The sequence below is a fragment of the Drosophila simulans genome, chromosome 3L (assembly GCF_016746395.2).
Source record: "Drosophila simulans strain w501 chromosome 3L, Prin_Dsim_3.1, whole genome shotgun sequence".
Taxonomy (NCBI): Eukaryota; Metazoa; Arthropoda; class Insecta; order Diptera; family Drosophilidae; genus Drosophila; species Drosophila simulans.
In genome coordinates this window covers 11,280,306-11,294,407 of record NC_052522.2, presented here as the reverse complement: position 1 = coordinate 11,294,407, position 14,102 = coordinate 11,280,306, and the positions used below count along the sequence as shown (strand labels likewise).

Here is a 14,102-nt window from a genome sequence, read left to right as displayed (position 1 = left end):
ACAGGGGACAATAAGGTTCTCAATATTATCGAAAATGAATGTGTTAAAACTTTAGGACTAAAATGGGAACCTCAAAATGATTTATTTAAGTTCAGCGTAAATTGTAATGATGAATCAAAAAATATAAATAAGCGCGTTGTGTTATCAACGCTAGCAAAAATATTTGATCCGTTAGGATGGTTGGCACCAGTCACGGTTTCAGGAAAACTTTTTATTCAAAAACTTTGGATAAATAAAAGTGAATGGGATCAGGAATTATCCATAGAAGATAAAAATTATTGGGAAAAATATAAAGAAAATTTATTATTGTTAGAGAATATTCGAATCCCAAGGTGGATTAATTCAAACAGTTCTTCAGTCATTCAGATTCACGGATTTGCGGACGCCTCCGAAAAAGCATATGCTGCAGTAGTCTATGCTAAGGTAGGACCTCATGTTAATATAATAGCTAGCAAAAGTAGAGTCAACCCTATAAAAAATAGGAAGACAATTCCCAAACTCGAGCTGTGTGCAGCTCACCTGCTTAGTGAATTAATCCAAAGACTAAAAGGATCAATTGACAATATAATGGAGATCTATGCTTGGAGTGATTCCACGATTACCTTAGCATGGATTAACAGTGGTCAAAGTAAGATCAAATTTATAAAAAGAAGAACGGATGACATTCGGAAATTAAAAAATACTGAATGGAATCATGTTAAGTCAGAGGATAATCCAGCAGATTTAGCATCCAGGGGAGTGGATTCTAACCAGTTGATCAACTGTGATTTTTGGTGGAAAGGTCCGAAATGGCTAGCAGACCCAAAAGAACTTTGGCCTCGGCAGCAGTCTGTAGAAGAACCTGTCTTAATAAATACGGTATTAAATGACAAAATAGATGATCCTATTTACGAATTAATAGAAAGGTATTCCAGTATAGAAAAACTTATACGTATAATAGCATACATAAATAGATTCGTGCAGATGAAAACAAGAAATAAAGCCTATTCATCAATTATTTCAGTAAAGGAGATAAGAATAGCGGAAACAGTTGTTATTAAGAAACAACAAGAATACCAGTTTAGGCAAGAGATAAAGTGCCTTAAAATCAAAAAGGAAATCAAGACAAATAATAAAATATTGTCATTGAATCCATTTTTGGACAAGGATGGGGTTCTAAGAGTTGGAGGAAGATTGCAAAATTCCAATGCAGAATTTAATGTTAAACATCCAATCATTTTAGAAAAATGCCACCTAACAAGCTTATTAATAAAAAATGCTCATAAGGAAACATTGCATGGAGGGATAAACCTAATGCGAAACTATATCCAAAGAAAGTATTGGATTTTCGGGTTGAAAAATTCGTTGAAAAAGTATTTAAGAGAATGTGTAACGTGTGCAAGGTATAAACAAAATACAGCTCAGCAAATAATGGGTAACTTGCCAAAATATAGAGTGACGATGACATTCCCGTTTCTTAATACTGGAATAGATTACGCAGGTCCTTATTATGTTAAATGTTCAAAAAATCGTGGCCAAAAAACATTTAAAGGATACGTTGCTGTATTCGTTTGCATGGCCACCAAAGCCATACACTTAGAAATGGTAAGCGATCTAACTTCAGACGCATTTTTAGCAGCACTCAGAAGATTTATTGCTAGACGGGGAAAATGTTCCAATATCTATTCAGACAACGGAACAAATTTTGTAGGAGCTGCAAGAAAATTAGATCAAGAGTTATTTAATGCAATACAAGAAAATATAACGATTGCAGCGCAGCTTGAAAAGGACAGGATTGATTGGCATTTTATTCCCCCGGCAGGACCTCACTTCGGAGGTATTTGGGAAGCTGGAGTTAAGTCAATGAAATACCATTTAAAGCGTATAATCGGCGACACTATTTTGACTTACGAAGAAATGTCAACTCTTTTATGTCAAATAGAAGCATGCTTAAATTCAAGGCCATTATACACTATAGTTAGTGAGAAGGACCAACAAGAAGTTTTAACACCAGGTCATTTTTTAATTGGAAGACCACCTTTAGAAATAGTCGAACCAATGGAAGATGAAAAAATCGGAAATTTGGATAGGTGGAGACTTATCCAAAAAATGAAGAAAGATTTCTGGGTTAAGTGGAAAAGTGAATATTTGCATACGCTCCAGCAAAGGAATAAATGGAAAAAGGAAATTCCTAATATAGAAGAAGGGCAAATAGTTTTATTAAAGGATGAGAATTGTCATCCTGCAAGATGGCCTTTAGGAAAGGTGGAAAAGGTGCATAAGGGGAATGATGATAAGGTCCGAGTGGCTAAAGTAAAGATGCAGGAAGGATATATCACTAGACCCATTACTAAAATTTGTCCCTTGGAAGGAATAAAGTCTGTTGACAAAAATGAGGCTGACCAAGAGCCAAAAAGACGAACTAGAGCGACATCGGGAATGTCCAAGATCGGAATCATTATGGCAATGTTGTTGTTTGTGTTAAGTTGTCAAGTTTCTAGCGCATTACCTAAAGATATAGCACCAAGATATTCTATAGACAAAATAAATAAAACCTCAGCAATATATCTAGACCCGCTAGGAGATGTTGAGATTGTGAGTACTTCTTGGAATTTGGTTATCTATTATAAAATGGATCCATATTTTAAAATGTTAACAAAGGGTAATGCGCTTATACAAAGTATGAGGAAAGTTTGCGAAAGACTTCATAGCTTTGAAGAGCAATGTAGTCTAGTCTTAGATAATATGCAAAGTCAGTTATCGGAACTTGAAGAAAACAATAAATTGTTTATGATGCAGTCTAGATCTAGAAGCAAGCGTGCTCCTTTCGAATTTATGGGTTCCTTGTATCATATTTTATTTGGTATAATGGATGAAGATGATAGAGAGCAATTAGAAGAAAATATGAAGAATTTGTTAGATAACCAGAACAACCTTGATAAACTAATTCAAAAACAAACATCTGTGGTTGATTCAACTTCTAATCTATTAAAGAGAACAACAGAAGATGTTAACTCCAATTTTAGAAGTATGCAAATAAGAATTGAGAACATGACAGAAGTTCTTAAAGAAAATTATTATGTTTATAAGGAATCAATAAAATTCTTTATGATTACGAAACAGCTACACTCATTGATTGAAGAAGGCGAAAAAATTCAAGCAGGCATTATAAGCCTGTTGATTGATATTAATCACGGTAGGCTAAATACAAATATTCTCAGGCCAAATCAGCTTAAAAAAGAAATTGCCAAAATTCAGCAGAGTCTTTCGGAGAACCTAGTAATTCCAGGAAAACGGTCAGGTACGGAACTTAAGGAGGTGTATACACTGTTAACAGCCAGGGGTTTATTCATCGACGATAAATTGATCATTAGTGCAAAAGTGCCTCTGTTTAGCAGGCATCCATCCAAATTGTTCAGGCTTATTCCGGTGCCAATTCGAAATGAAGATCGGATAATAATGGTGCATACAACGTCCGAATATTTAATTTATAATTTTGAGATAGATTCCTATCACATAATGACGGAAGCCACATTAAATCAATGTCAGAAATGGCAATTAAATAAGAGAATATGCAAAGGAAGTTGGCCCTGGAATTCAGCGAATGATAATGCATGTGAGATTCAGCCTCTAAAGCCAGATAAAGCGGCGAACTGCATCTATAAAACAGTAGTCGACTCTAAAAGTTACTGGGTAGAGTTAGAAAAGAAAAGTAGTTGGTTGTTTAAGGTTCCTGCGAATTCAAAAGTCCGTCTGCAATGTACTGGCTCTCAAATTGAATTGTTTGATTTGCCTCAGCAAGGAGTTTTAAGCATTGCGCCATATTGTACGGCAAGAACCGACGATAAAATTCTAGTTGCCCACCATAACATTCAGTCCGAAAGTGAAGAATTATTATCAACACCTTATATAGGAGAAGTTAGTGAAGTGCCGAAGATTATTTGGGATCCGCTGAAACTATCAATATTAAATCATACTGAGGAATTTGAACGATTGAATAATGAAATTAAATTTATGAAAGAGAACCATCAAAAATTGAAAGATTTACATTTCCATCATATTTCCGGACATGCTGGATTAATTATTGCTTTAATACTAATGATAGTATTAATAATATATTTCATACGGAAATGTGCTGTGCAACAAAGAATGCAAGCAATAACCTTTGCAGGTCCGTTGCCAGTACTATAAATATCAATAGTAAATAAACAATAAAATAATATAACAAATAAAAATATACAGTCCACTATATCGTTGTTTAATAGAAAATGTACTTCTACATAGAAAAAGCAAAATGTTTAAAATAAGTTAATTGAGTACAAATTGTTGAATTAAAAATAATATAAACCATAATTGTAATCCAATAAAATTAAAAGCCAGAAAAACTAGGCCCATTGAAATCTTAGTTGCAAAATAAATGAACATATATCAAATAAATACAGTCCACTACTGTTATAAATGCAACTAATATACTAATGTACATCTCAGCTTTGCTGGCCCTTTGGCAGAATGTTCACACATGAACACGAATATATTTAAAGACTTACAATTTTGGGCTCCGTTCATATCTTATGTAAATGAATCGAGAGCGATAAATTATATTTAGGATTTTGTTATCTAAGGCGACATGGGTGCATTGCTCAAAAACATGTAATTTAAGTGCACACTACATGAGTCAGTCACTTGAGATCGTTCCCCGCCTCCTAAAATAGTCCCTTAGTGGGAGACCACAGATAAGGTCCTCGCCGCTCAAGATAGGCAGATGTGCCCGAGCGTGGGACCTCGATAAGGCGGGGACTATTTACTTAGGCCTCTGCGTAGGCCATTTACTTTAAGATGCGATTCTCATGTCACCTATTTAAACCGAAGATATTTCCAAATAAAACCAGTTTCTTACAAAAACTCAACGAGTAAAGTCTTCTTATTTGGGATTTTACAGTAATGCTGATAAACAAATCGGCAGAGAACAGAAATTTTGCTTCTTATCACCATTTTAGCATTCTCAAAACTTGTTGTTTTGTTCAAATAAATAATATGAATGATCTTGATTTGTTTTGCTGTGTACCTCTGATGTATTCCTCTGTGAAAGTGATTGTATCTCACACTCACAAAGGCAAATTCATCTCAGAGAATCTCGTTCTCCGCTCAAAACAATTCTCAGTTGAGTTTCAATCACGAAGCGAGGCGGTCGCATCACAGCCAAAAATCAATTTGCCGGCTAATTGAGTAAATGGCAATCTCCGCTTGGACGCCGCTTCTGGTGGCGCTGATCTGCGTGTGGATTTCTGGAGTGGAGGTCGACGCACAGGTGCCGGGTCCACGGACGCGATACCAGCCCAACTGGGCCAGTTTGGACCAGAGGCCACTGCCCCAATGGTACGACAATGCCAAGGTGGGCATCTTTCTGCACTACGGCGTTTACTCGGTGCCCAGTTTTGGATCCGAGTGGTTCTGGACCAACTGGAAAAGTATGAATGCTTGATTGGCATATGTATGGTATTATAACTTCTATTTCAGATCTCCGTAATCCAGAGTACGTCCAGTTCATGCAGCGTAATTACAAGCCCGACTTCACTTATCAGGAATTTGCGAGCCAATTCACAGCGGAGCTATTCAATGCCACCAAGTGGGCGTTACTTTTCAAAGATAGCGGAGCCAGGTACTCACACATATATAGTGTTATCTGTACGATTCCTCTGATCATTAATCCTCATCACACTCTTCAGATATGTCGTGCTCACCAGCAAACATCACGATGGCTTCACGCTGTGGCCCTCGAAGAACAGCTACGGATGGAATTCCATGGATGTCGGGCCCAAGCGGGATATAGTCAGTAAGTGGGTCTATCAGTAGATAATCCCAGACAAAAAGAGACAAGGAAATCTATAGAAAGGCAAAAGCTTGGAAGATTCTGCATCTTAATACAAAATATTTTGAAAAACGTATATACATTCTTATTTTCTATTCTCCCAGAGGAACTGGCTGCCGCAATTCGAAAGGAGTCCGATCTTCGTTTCGGACTCTACTATTCTCTGTTCGAATGGTTCAACCCACTGTGGACCGACGACAAGCTGCATCTGTTGATGCAACAACACTTTGTGGAGCGAAAGGTGCGGCCGGAGCAAATGGAGCTGGTGCAGCAGTATCTGCCGGAGATCATCTGGTCCGACGGCGATTGGGAGGCTCCAGCGAAGTACTGGCGCTCCGAGGAGTTCATCGCCTGGCTGTATAATGATAGTCCCGTGAGGAATACGGTGGTGACCAACGATCGCTGGGGCTTCGGCACTGCGTGTATGCATGGTGACTTCTACAATTGTGCCGATCGCTTCAATCCCGGAGTTCTGCAAGCTCACAAGTGGGAAAATGCCTTCACCCTGGATCGCACCAGCTGGGGTCAGCGATTCGATGTCTCGTTGGCCGATTTTATGACCTCCAAGGAAGTAGTTAAAGGTGGGTGCATATAATACATACAATTATTTTACATATACTACAATCTATTAAAATTTCCAGAGATTATCACCACTGTGAGCTGTAATGGCAATGTGCTGATCAATGTTGGACCAACCAAGTTTGGTACCATACTGCCCATTTTCGAGGAGCGTCTAAGGGACATGGGTCGCTGGCTGAAGTTCAATGGTGAGGGTATTTACGGCAGTGTACCCTGGATTTATCAGAATGATACTATCACCGGAAATGTTTGGTATACGCGGCAAAAGGAGGCATCCAATGGAAAAATCACCGTATACGCATTTGTGCTGGAGTATCCGTACGATACCAATGAACTGGATATCTATCCGCTTGGCAAGGACATCAATATATTCCGAAATGTAATGTTGACTGGAATCGATATAGGCACCGGTGGAGAGATCCTGAATGAGCAAAGCACCGAGGTCGTTATGCTGGGCATGGAGGACACCAAAATTAAGGTATGTAACGAAAGCCACTAAGTTATAGATGCCACATAACTGTGTCCTTTTGCATTCTTCTTTAGTGGACTGCTGATCATAACCGGCTACGCATCGTGTTTCCTCCTAAAAATCACATTGATAAAAGAGGTCTTGACTATGCCTGGACTTTCAAAATAACTATAAGTAGTCATAGCCATTTTATAATTATTACTTAATGTATTAATATTAACCATACATAGTTACTTTCGATTCGTTTTATACAGAATAAAACATGGTCAACTCATAGCATTAGTTTATTTCAGATTTCCTTGAGTCTAGATGCGTTTCTTAGATATTCTAGGGAGTGGTATCCGCCTCCTGTTTTGGAAAGCCAGTCCGGTGTTTGTGGGCTGCCAGTTGTGCTCGTGAAAGGACTCCGCCGTCGCAGGTGACGCAGTGGTAGTGGGTGTGCCGCTGGGCGTAGGAGCAGCCGGGAGAATCGCACTGCTCGTTTCCGGCCACCTTGCGGAAGCCAGCACTCCGCACGTAGTCCTGGCGAAGGTGCAATCTTCGATGGGCCACCACCTTGTTCGAATCCGTGCACACATAATCGCACTTGCGGCAGTGAAAGTGCGAAGTTTTTCGCGAGGATGCCGTAACCGTCTCTGTGGAATCTGAAGAATAAGAGGATTGTAGGCAAGGAGTTCTCTACTTATGCTGGAATCACTTACCTATCCTGTTTAGATGGTTGCCCTCCGTGGCTGCACCACTTGCCGTGGCATAAGAGCAGCTGGCCACTCCGCATTGCATGTTGGCCCGGAATTGGCGGAAATCATCGCCCATCAACGTGTCCATTCGCTCATGACGCGCCGTGTGTTGCACAAAGCGGGTCTTGTCGCAGAAACTATAGTGGCAATCCCGCCGGTTGCAGTGGAAGTGCGACTGGTGATTCCGGTAGCCACACCTCTCGAATCCACAGTCCTCGTTGAAGCGGAATTTTAGGTAGCCATTCGGAATGTCGTGATCCCGGATACGTTTCGTCGCAGTCCTTTGACCGGAGTCCATTGTTGTGGCTGCCACTGCACTTGCCGTTGCACTTGCAGCTGCATTCAGCAGCATTAGCTTCTGTTGAGCGGCATTCTCCAGCAAAATGCGCATGTCCAGAAGGGATCCTGAAGCTCCAGGACCTGCTGCTGAGCCCGGTAATGCCAACGGTTGACTGGCTGCCGCCAGGAAGCTGGGCAACAGCACCTGTCGCTGGTACAAATCGATCAGCTGCTTAAACTGCAACAGATTCATATTCAGAGCTGGTCCCACTACCGCCGGTGTGGCAGTGGCTTCCGGCAGAGATGGACGCATGCTCAGATCCTCCGGCTGGTCCACCTCCAAGTCGGTCGACTCCTGGCGACTGTTGTATCTCGAACTAGCCACTTCCGGCGTTTCACGTGGGGCAGCTGAGTTCGCATTCTCCGGATAAAAAGTTCCCGCCGCACGAACAACTATATTGAGTATTCATTTAAGATTCGTACATATATCTCAAACTAGTCCAGCTTACCTGAAACTTTATCCAAAATTCTGCTTGATAAATTCCTCGACGAGATTGTTTCTAAAGGCTCTGAGGGCTGTAAGGTGGGCTGTAACAATATTAAACATATTATAATTTTAAATAAGAAATATATGTTTATTTATTTGAATGGAGAATTACCTGTGCTAAAGACTCATGGCGGCTACTCCGAGACTCTGTCTCACTTCTCGCTGCAAAATGGGTTGGCTGATTGGCGATTCTCTTGCTGGGCTGCTCCAAAGATGATGATGATGGCGCCCAAACACGACCCCGTTTCCGGTAGCGACTAGGTGTGAGATCAGCTGCTGATCCATCGTGATCCGCCAGAGACAAACGATCCTCTGCAGTGGCCACTGTAGACGATGAGCCACCGGGAACAGGTGCTCCTGGGCCGGAGTAATCGCTTCTCTCCAGCTTAAAGCTGGTGAAGATGGCCTGCGGCGAGTGCTGGGCCTGTTTTGGGATAAATAAAATAAATAGAAAAAAGCGTACATTTCTGAATTTGTTGACAATCGAAATCGGTGTCCAATATTCCACGCAGCTATGTGGGCGCCTTTCATGGAATTAAATTACTTTGGCATGGCAGGGCCGTACTTGCCGTCATTGTCATAGTTTTCGGATTTAACATTTTGGATTTATGACAAACAATCGGCCGCAACCAGTTTATTACTCGTATTTCCGAAATTACTGTTAATGTTTGTCGTTGGCCCAAAATGTCACTATTTAAATTTTGTTCACGCATCAAATCAATAATAAAATTGAAAAAAAAAAAATAACGAAAGAAATAACGAGTGAAGTGAAAAAGCCAAAAGCAATGGAGAAACCATTAAAAATATCAAATACAAGTGCAGCTTATGGATACCCTAAAGCAATCCATAAATAGGCGGACGAAAATGGTAAACAAATATTTTCGGCGAATATGGAAAATAAAAAAAAATTATAATATAAATGGGTGATAAGTAGAATTAAATCCTATATAAAACGATGAAATTTTATGTACGATTTACACAAATTTCGACTCTCGAAGTATTCAAATAGTTTCAGTGTATAAATTTACCCATAACAATAATTACACCGAAAATATTGAAAGACAATGAAACGAGTTTGCCTGATAAGTTGTGGCTCACACACACATAAGTACACACACCTTATTTGATACAAGTGTGTATAGGAATTATTATTATTATTATTGATATTATTTTTACTGCTATTGTTAGTGCCGTGTATCATTGCTTTCCAACGGCATTGGGGATTATCGAAGTGGTTCCAAGGGATTCAAGTGGGTGCGAGAGGAGATCCACCCATTGCACCACCTTGATTCCTGCCTTCGATTTGGGTCACCTTAGCCCCCCTTTTACTCACAGAGTTGGCACGGCTTACTTCCCAAAAGAATGCCACAAATGGCAATCGACAAAATATTTATTCAAATTTGCCTTTTTATTCACACAGAAAGTACACTGAGAAAAACTGGCGAAACAGTTGTGTTCATATTTAAATTATTTATTTTATTTATAAATATGTATAAATAAATATTTAATTAACTTTATATTCAACTTTTTTTTGCATATAATATATTATAAGCACCTTAGAATTATAAACAATATTAAAAATCAATTCAAAGTTGTTTATCAAAACTTTTTGAATTTTATTCAAGCTGTTTTTGAAATAAAATAAATGGATTTACTTGTAGTTAAAATGACATTGCAAGTTATAATGTTTTCAGAACTCTTATGTCTTAGGTATCTCTTAGAATCTGTATTTATCGATGATTTTTGTAATTTATACACATTTCTTTCAGTGTACTGTCCATGTTCATTGTGCTCACCAAGGAGAGTGACGCGTGGGCTGGGTAATCGTAAGCACACAAGTGCGATGTGGTGCGTGTGCATGAGCTTGGCTCGAAAAAATGTAGAAATTATGAAAATGACAGTTAAAAGCACATAACGCTCGTCGCCCAGAGGGGGGAGGGGGGAGTGGGTGGCCAAAAGAGGGAGGAATCCGGGGGGCAGGTGGTGGTGGTGTAGTGCCAAGAGAAGTGCCGTCGACGTCGCTAGACGGGCAGCAAGTGAAATAAATGCGGAAACACTCGTTGTCAATATTAATATGACGAATATGGCAAAAACCAAATCCGAAAACTCAATTCAACGCACAGCACACAAAATGCCACATTAGGCAGCACCGCCCCCCTCCCCCCTCACCCCTTTTGGCGGGTACTAAGGGGGTGGGGCAGGGCTCTGAATGGCTGACGTTGCACACAAATAGGCGCAAATTCCTAATTACAATCGAGCCTCGATCGGATCGCAGACAGACCGAAAAGGAACCAAGCAACTGGGTCGAATCAGACATCGAATATTTTCACGAGAAGCTCGTAAATAAATGGGAAAATGGCAGCAATATTCCAGAAAAAGGAACCATTTATATGATTTAGTAATTATATAAGCCATATATACATCATCAGTGTTCTTCATGTTAAGGATTGTGATGATAATATTTTTGTTTAAATAAAAGACTGAAGCAACAAAAGTTCTAAATTCAAAAGAAACTATAATGTTTTCAAAACTTTTCAAAATACATCCTAAAATATTTCAAAAAATTTTCGAAAAATACTCACGCTCTTGTAGACCTCCACAAAACGATTCTTTGGCGGACGCCCCCGTTTCCGATTGAAGAAGCCATCGATGGAGGTGATCTGGGTGGGCTGGCCGTGATCACTTGGACTGGAGGACTCCATCTCCGCGACGACACTGCTGCTGGACTCCATGCCGTGGTCAACCACTAAGACAGCTGGAAAAGGAGAAGAGGTGAGCTCGCAAGCTGATACCAATGGAAATGCCCGACTCGTGACTCATTCATCCCACTGCCACTCAGCAAAAATCGAGGCGAATTGCGCGAAAAAGGGGCCTTTGACCAACTTGAAAGGTTAACACCCGATCGGAGGTCAGGTTTCGGCGCCAGGCCCTTAGTTGTCTGATTCTATTCCTCATTCTTTCCATGAATTTTGCCAATTTGGCTTTAATTTTTTCGATTTCTTATTAGTTTTTCAAGTGTATCTCGTGGCGAAAAGACAACCAAGTGTCGACTTCGCTGGAACACTTTGCATACATGTGCTGCATATGACTGCGATAGGGATCGATATTTGGCATGCGAGCATGCGGGTGGCACTGCCAATTCCCCGAGAGATTCCAACTGGATTAGTGGCGAAATCTGTGGCAACTCCGCTTACCGAAGGGGCAAATACATAGGTGGATCCCCCGTGCCAGGCAAACCAAGTACAATGCTTCGTTGTGGTTGTTGTCAAAGGGTTTGCCTGAATGGGGGGTCCCACCAATTAAGAGGAGCTGAGGCTCCATAGCCGCCGACGATTGTCTGCCGGCGATTAGTGCACCTGGAACCTAAATGCCATGCCCAACTCCGCGATAGACATCTACATGAGAGTTCGTTTTTAGTCATTTAGCATTGCCGCACATACATATATCCATATCCATATTATTCACTGCCAAGGAGCCCAAAACAAAAGAGCCGATTCTTGAGATTGCACAGCCATTAACCCAGCGCAATTGACAATTTGAAGGCAAGCAGATTTATCTCGACATCAGGTAACACACACAAGCGCACAAGTTATAGCCAATATGGATTCCCTATGTATACATGGCACCACCCACCAATTATAAATCGCACATAGCGGACGTTTGTTTTGTATCCTGTAAATATTTTCTTTCTTTAATTGCACTTATTTTTCACTTATGTGGGGTAGAAGAAAACGCCGCCGGTTCAACATGTGTGTGGGTATTTCAATCGATATCCACCGAAACGCGTCCACCAGCGACAAGCAACGGCACTCGAGTGGCGATCGGATCGTAAAAGCCGCCGATTCGAGTCGGGCCCAAACCGAAGCTCGAACCCGAGCCAACAGTAGTCAGCTGATCGAGTTGACCAAGTCATAAGAGCTCGGAGAGTTAAGACTTCACTTGGAACTAGGAGCCAAAGCCAACAGATAGAAGCTTAGAATACCCGACAAATACAAATAATCATTTGTCATAAATAATACCAATAAAATAATAATAAATGCTTTTAAAATGTATGCAGTCTAACTAATTTTATCAATTCTAACACGTCAAATCAATTGATGATAACAAAAACAAAGCGGAGTCAAAGTCCTGGCCGAGCTCCCCCACAAAATGCATTTCGCTGGGGTGCAGTCACATCGATTAGTACGGGAGTGGGTGAAGCGCTCCTTCGACGCTTCACAGCAACCAATCCGGTTGGCCGCAGACGCATTGACGGACCTGCCGCTCCAGATTGCGGAGTAAGCCGTTGAGATCCTGGCACAGTGCACTCCTCTTACCACATCCTTTGCAAGGCTCGCCTCCAGGACCGCAGCTCTTGCAACCACACGGCTTAGGTGTGGTGGTGGTTGTGGTTGTGGGGGTTGTATGTTTGGTGGGTTTTGTTTTGGGGGTTGTATGTTTGGTGGGTTTTGTTTTGGGGGTTGTATGTTTGGTGGGTTTTGTTTTGGGGGTCGAATGTGTGGTGGGTTTGTGTGTGGTGGTAGTTGTAGTACTTGTTTTGCAAGTAGTTGTGGGTGGCGCACGGGTAGTTGTGGTTGTGGTGGAAGTAGATTTGCATGTAGGTTTCGTGGGTGGCGCACGGGTAGTTGTGGTTGTGGTTGTGGTTGTGGTTGTAGTTGTGGTTGTGGTGGAAGTAGATTTGCATGTAGGTTTCGTGGGTGGCGCACAGGTAGTTGTGGCCTTGGTTGGGCATCCACAATCCGAACAGTTGGCAACATTAGCGAAGCCAATAAGCAGGATGCTCGCTGCGGAGAAGGAAAACCGATGATTACATCAGTGGCTCAAAATACCGATTACAAGAGCATTCGGTGAAACCTACCTAGAACTGTAGCAATTGTCAGCTTCATGTTTGTCACTTAATTCTTCACAAACTGATACTTTTCTTGGGGAGTCCTCACCTTTTTATAGGTACATTTTCAGTGAAACTGCCATTCTAAAAATGGAGTCAGTGTGTCGATTATGCAAACACAAGCCTTTTCCCTTTGTTTGATACTTTTGGGTCGACTCGATCGCCTGGAATCAAGAGAGAACGCTATAGACGATATCCCCGACTATCAGATACCCGTTACTTAGCTAGTCCAAGTGAGACCGCGAATTTTTAACATTTTTCAGGAATATCGGTACAAATTGGGGGAGTCGATTTCGGCGGTTCTTGTTTCGGCATATCGAATCGAGTATACCCTTTTACTCTACGAGTAACGGGTATAAAAAGGTGTAGAGCTGTTTTGCAGACAAACTGTGTTAATTTCTATAAATAATATTTCTTTAATATAGGCTGAGTAAATATAATAATATTTGCAAAGACAGTTAAATTTAGCTTAACAAAAAAGCCTCATACAACTAGTCAATACAAATATGAGTTTTGTTGAAATTATCTTATAGCATTGCACTTTCAAAAAATATATTATATAGGTTAGAAATAGGATAGACGTTTTGGGACTTCGGTTGCACTTTGACATGCAATTTGACATTGATTCAATGAATTTACATACGCCTTCCTTACATGTTAGCCGATACACAAACCTTTAGCTAAATGGAATTCCAGACCACTCAAAGGCAATAACATTTTCAAAATCCTTGCTTGGTTCTTTATTACTCCAGTAT

The 14,102-nt window shown here is 40.8% G+C and overlaps 3 protein-coding genes across 4 annotated transcripts; 1 reads left to right on the top strand and 2 right to left on the bottom strand.

The window, feature by feature from the left end:
- Nucleotides 1-4,884: 4,884 nt before the first annotated feature.
- LOC6739636 (putative alpha-L-fucosidase) lies at nucleotides 4,885-7,190 on the top strand. The gene is made up of 6 exons (XM_002076496.4): nucleotides 4,885-5,447; nucleotides 5,497-5,638; nucleotides 5,706-5,812; nucleotides 5,953-6,429; nucleotides 6,490-6,905; nucleotides 6,971-7,190. The coding sequence occupies exons 1-6, from the start codon at nucleotides 5,210-5,212 to the stop codon at nucleotides 7,100-7,102; spliced, it is 1,512 nt and encodes a 503-aa protein (XP_002076532.1). The 5' UTR covers nucleotides 4,885-5,209; the 3' UTR covers nucleotides 7,103-7,190.
- Nucleotides 7,168-12,405, bottom strand: LOC6739637. 2 transcript variants are annotated; one of them, XM_016174360.3, is made up of 6 exons: nucleotides 12,093-12,405; nucleotides 11,042-11,214; nucleotides 8,572-8,883; nucleotides 8,422-8,500; nucleotides 7,598-8,365; nucleotides 7,168-7,540 (listed from the first exon to the last, which is right to left on the bottom strand). In XM_016174360.3, the coding sequence occupies exons 2-6, from the start codon at nucleotides 11,189-11,191 to the stop codon at nucleotides 7,224-7,226; spliced, it is 1,626 nt and encodes a 541-aa protein (XP_016031429.1). In that variant the 5' UTR covers nucleotides 11,192-11,214; nucleotides 12,093-12,405; the 3' UTR covers nucleotides 7,168-7,223. The 2 variants fall into 2 exon arrangements, with proteins under 2 accessions (XP_016031429.1, XP_039149892.1); XM_039293958.2 differs by having other exon boundaries at nucleotides 7,168-7,531.
- A 94-nt stretch (nucleotides 12,406-12,499) lies between these two features.
- Nucleotides 12,500-13,474, bottom strand: LOC6737668 (salivary glue protein Sgs-3). The gene is made up of 2 exons (XM_002084464.4): nucleotides 13,318-13,474; nucleotides 12,500-13,243 (listed from the first exon to the last, which is right to left on the bottom strand). Exons 1-2 carry the CDS (start codon nucleotides 13,343-13,345, stop codon nucleotides 12,675-12,677), a joined length of 597 nt encoding a protein of 198 aa, XP_002084500.3. The 5' UTR covers nucleotides 13,346-13,474; the 3' UTR covers nucleotides 12,500-12,674.
- Between the last annotated feature and the right edge of the window lie 628 nt (nucleotides 13,475-14,102).

What these genes read in the sequence shown, in the direction of transcription:
- LOC6739636 (XM_002076496.4), top strand. Translation starts at nt 5,210, where the DNA reads ATGGCAATCTCCGCTTGGACGCCGCTTCTGGTGGCGCTGATCTGCGTG. An exon ending in TTCAAAGATAGCGGAGCCAG is followed by an intron (nt 5,639 to 5,705) that starts GTACTCACACAT and finishes CACACTCTTCAG; the next exon opens with ATATGTCGTGCTCACCAGCA. An exon ending in GCCCAAGCGGGATATAGTCA is followed by an intron (nt 5,813 to 5,952) that starts GTAAGTGGGTCT and finishes CTATTCTCCCAG; the next exon opens with AGGAACTGGCTGCCGCAATT.
- LOC6739637 (XM_016174360.3), bottom strand. Translation starts at nt 11,191, where the DNA reads ATGGAGTCCAGCAGCAGTGTCGTCGCGGAGATGGAGTCCTCCAGTCCA. An exon ending in TTGTGGAGGTCTACAAGAGC is followed by an intron (nt 8,884 to 11,041) that starts GTGAGTATTTTT and finishes ATCCCAAAACAG; the next exon opens with GCCCAGCACTCGCCGCAGGC. An exon ending in GCCATGAGTCTTTAGCACAG is followed by an intron (nt 8,501 to 8,571) that starts GTAATTCTCCAT and finishes ATATTGTTACAG; the next exon opens with CCCACCTTACAGCCCTCAGA.
- LOC6737668 (XM_002084464.4), bottom strand. Translation starts at nt 13,345, where the DNA reads ATGAAGCTGACAATTGCTACAGTTCTAG. An exon ending in GACAATTGCTACAGTTCTAG is followed by an intron (nt 13,244 to 13,317) that starts GTAGGTTTCACC and finishes CCTTCTCCGCAG; the next exon opens with CGAGCATCCTGCTTATTGGC.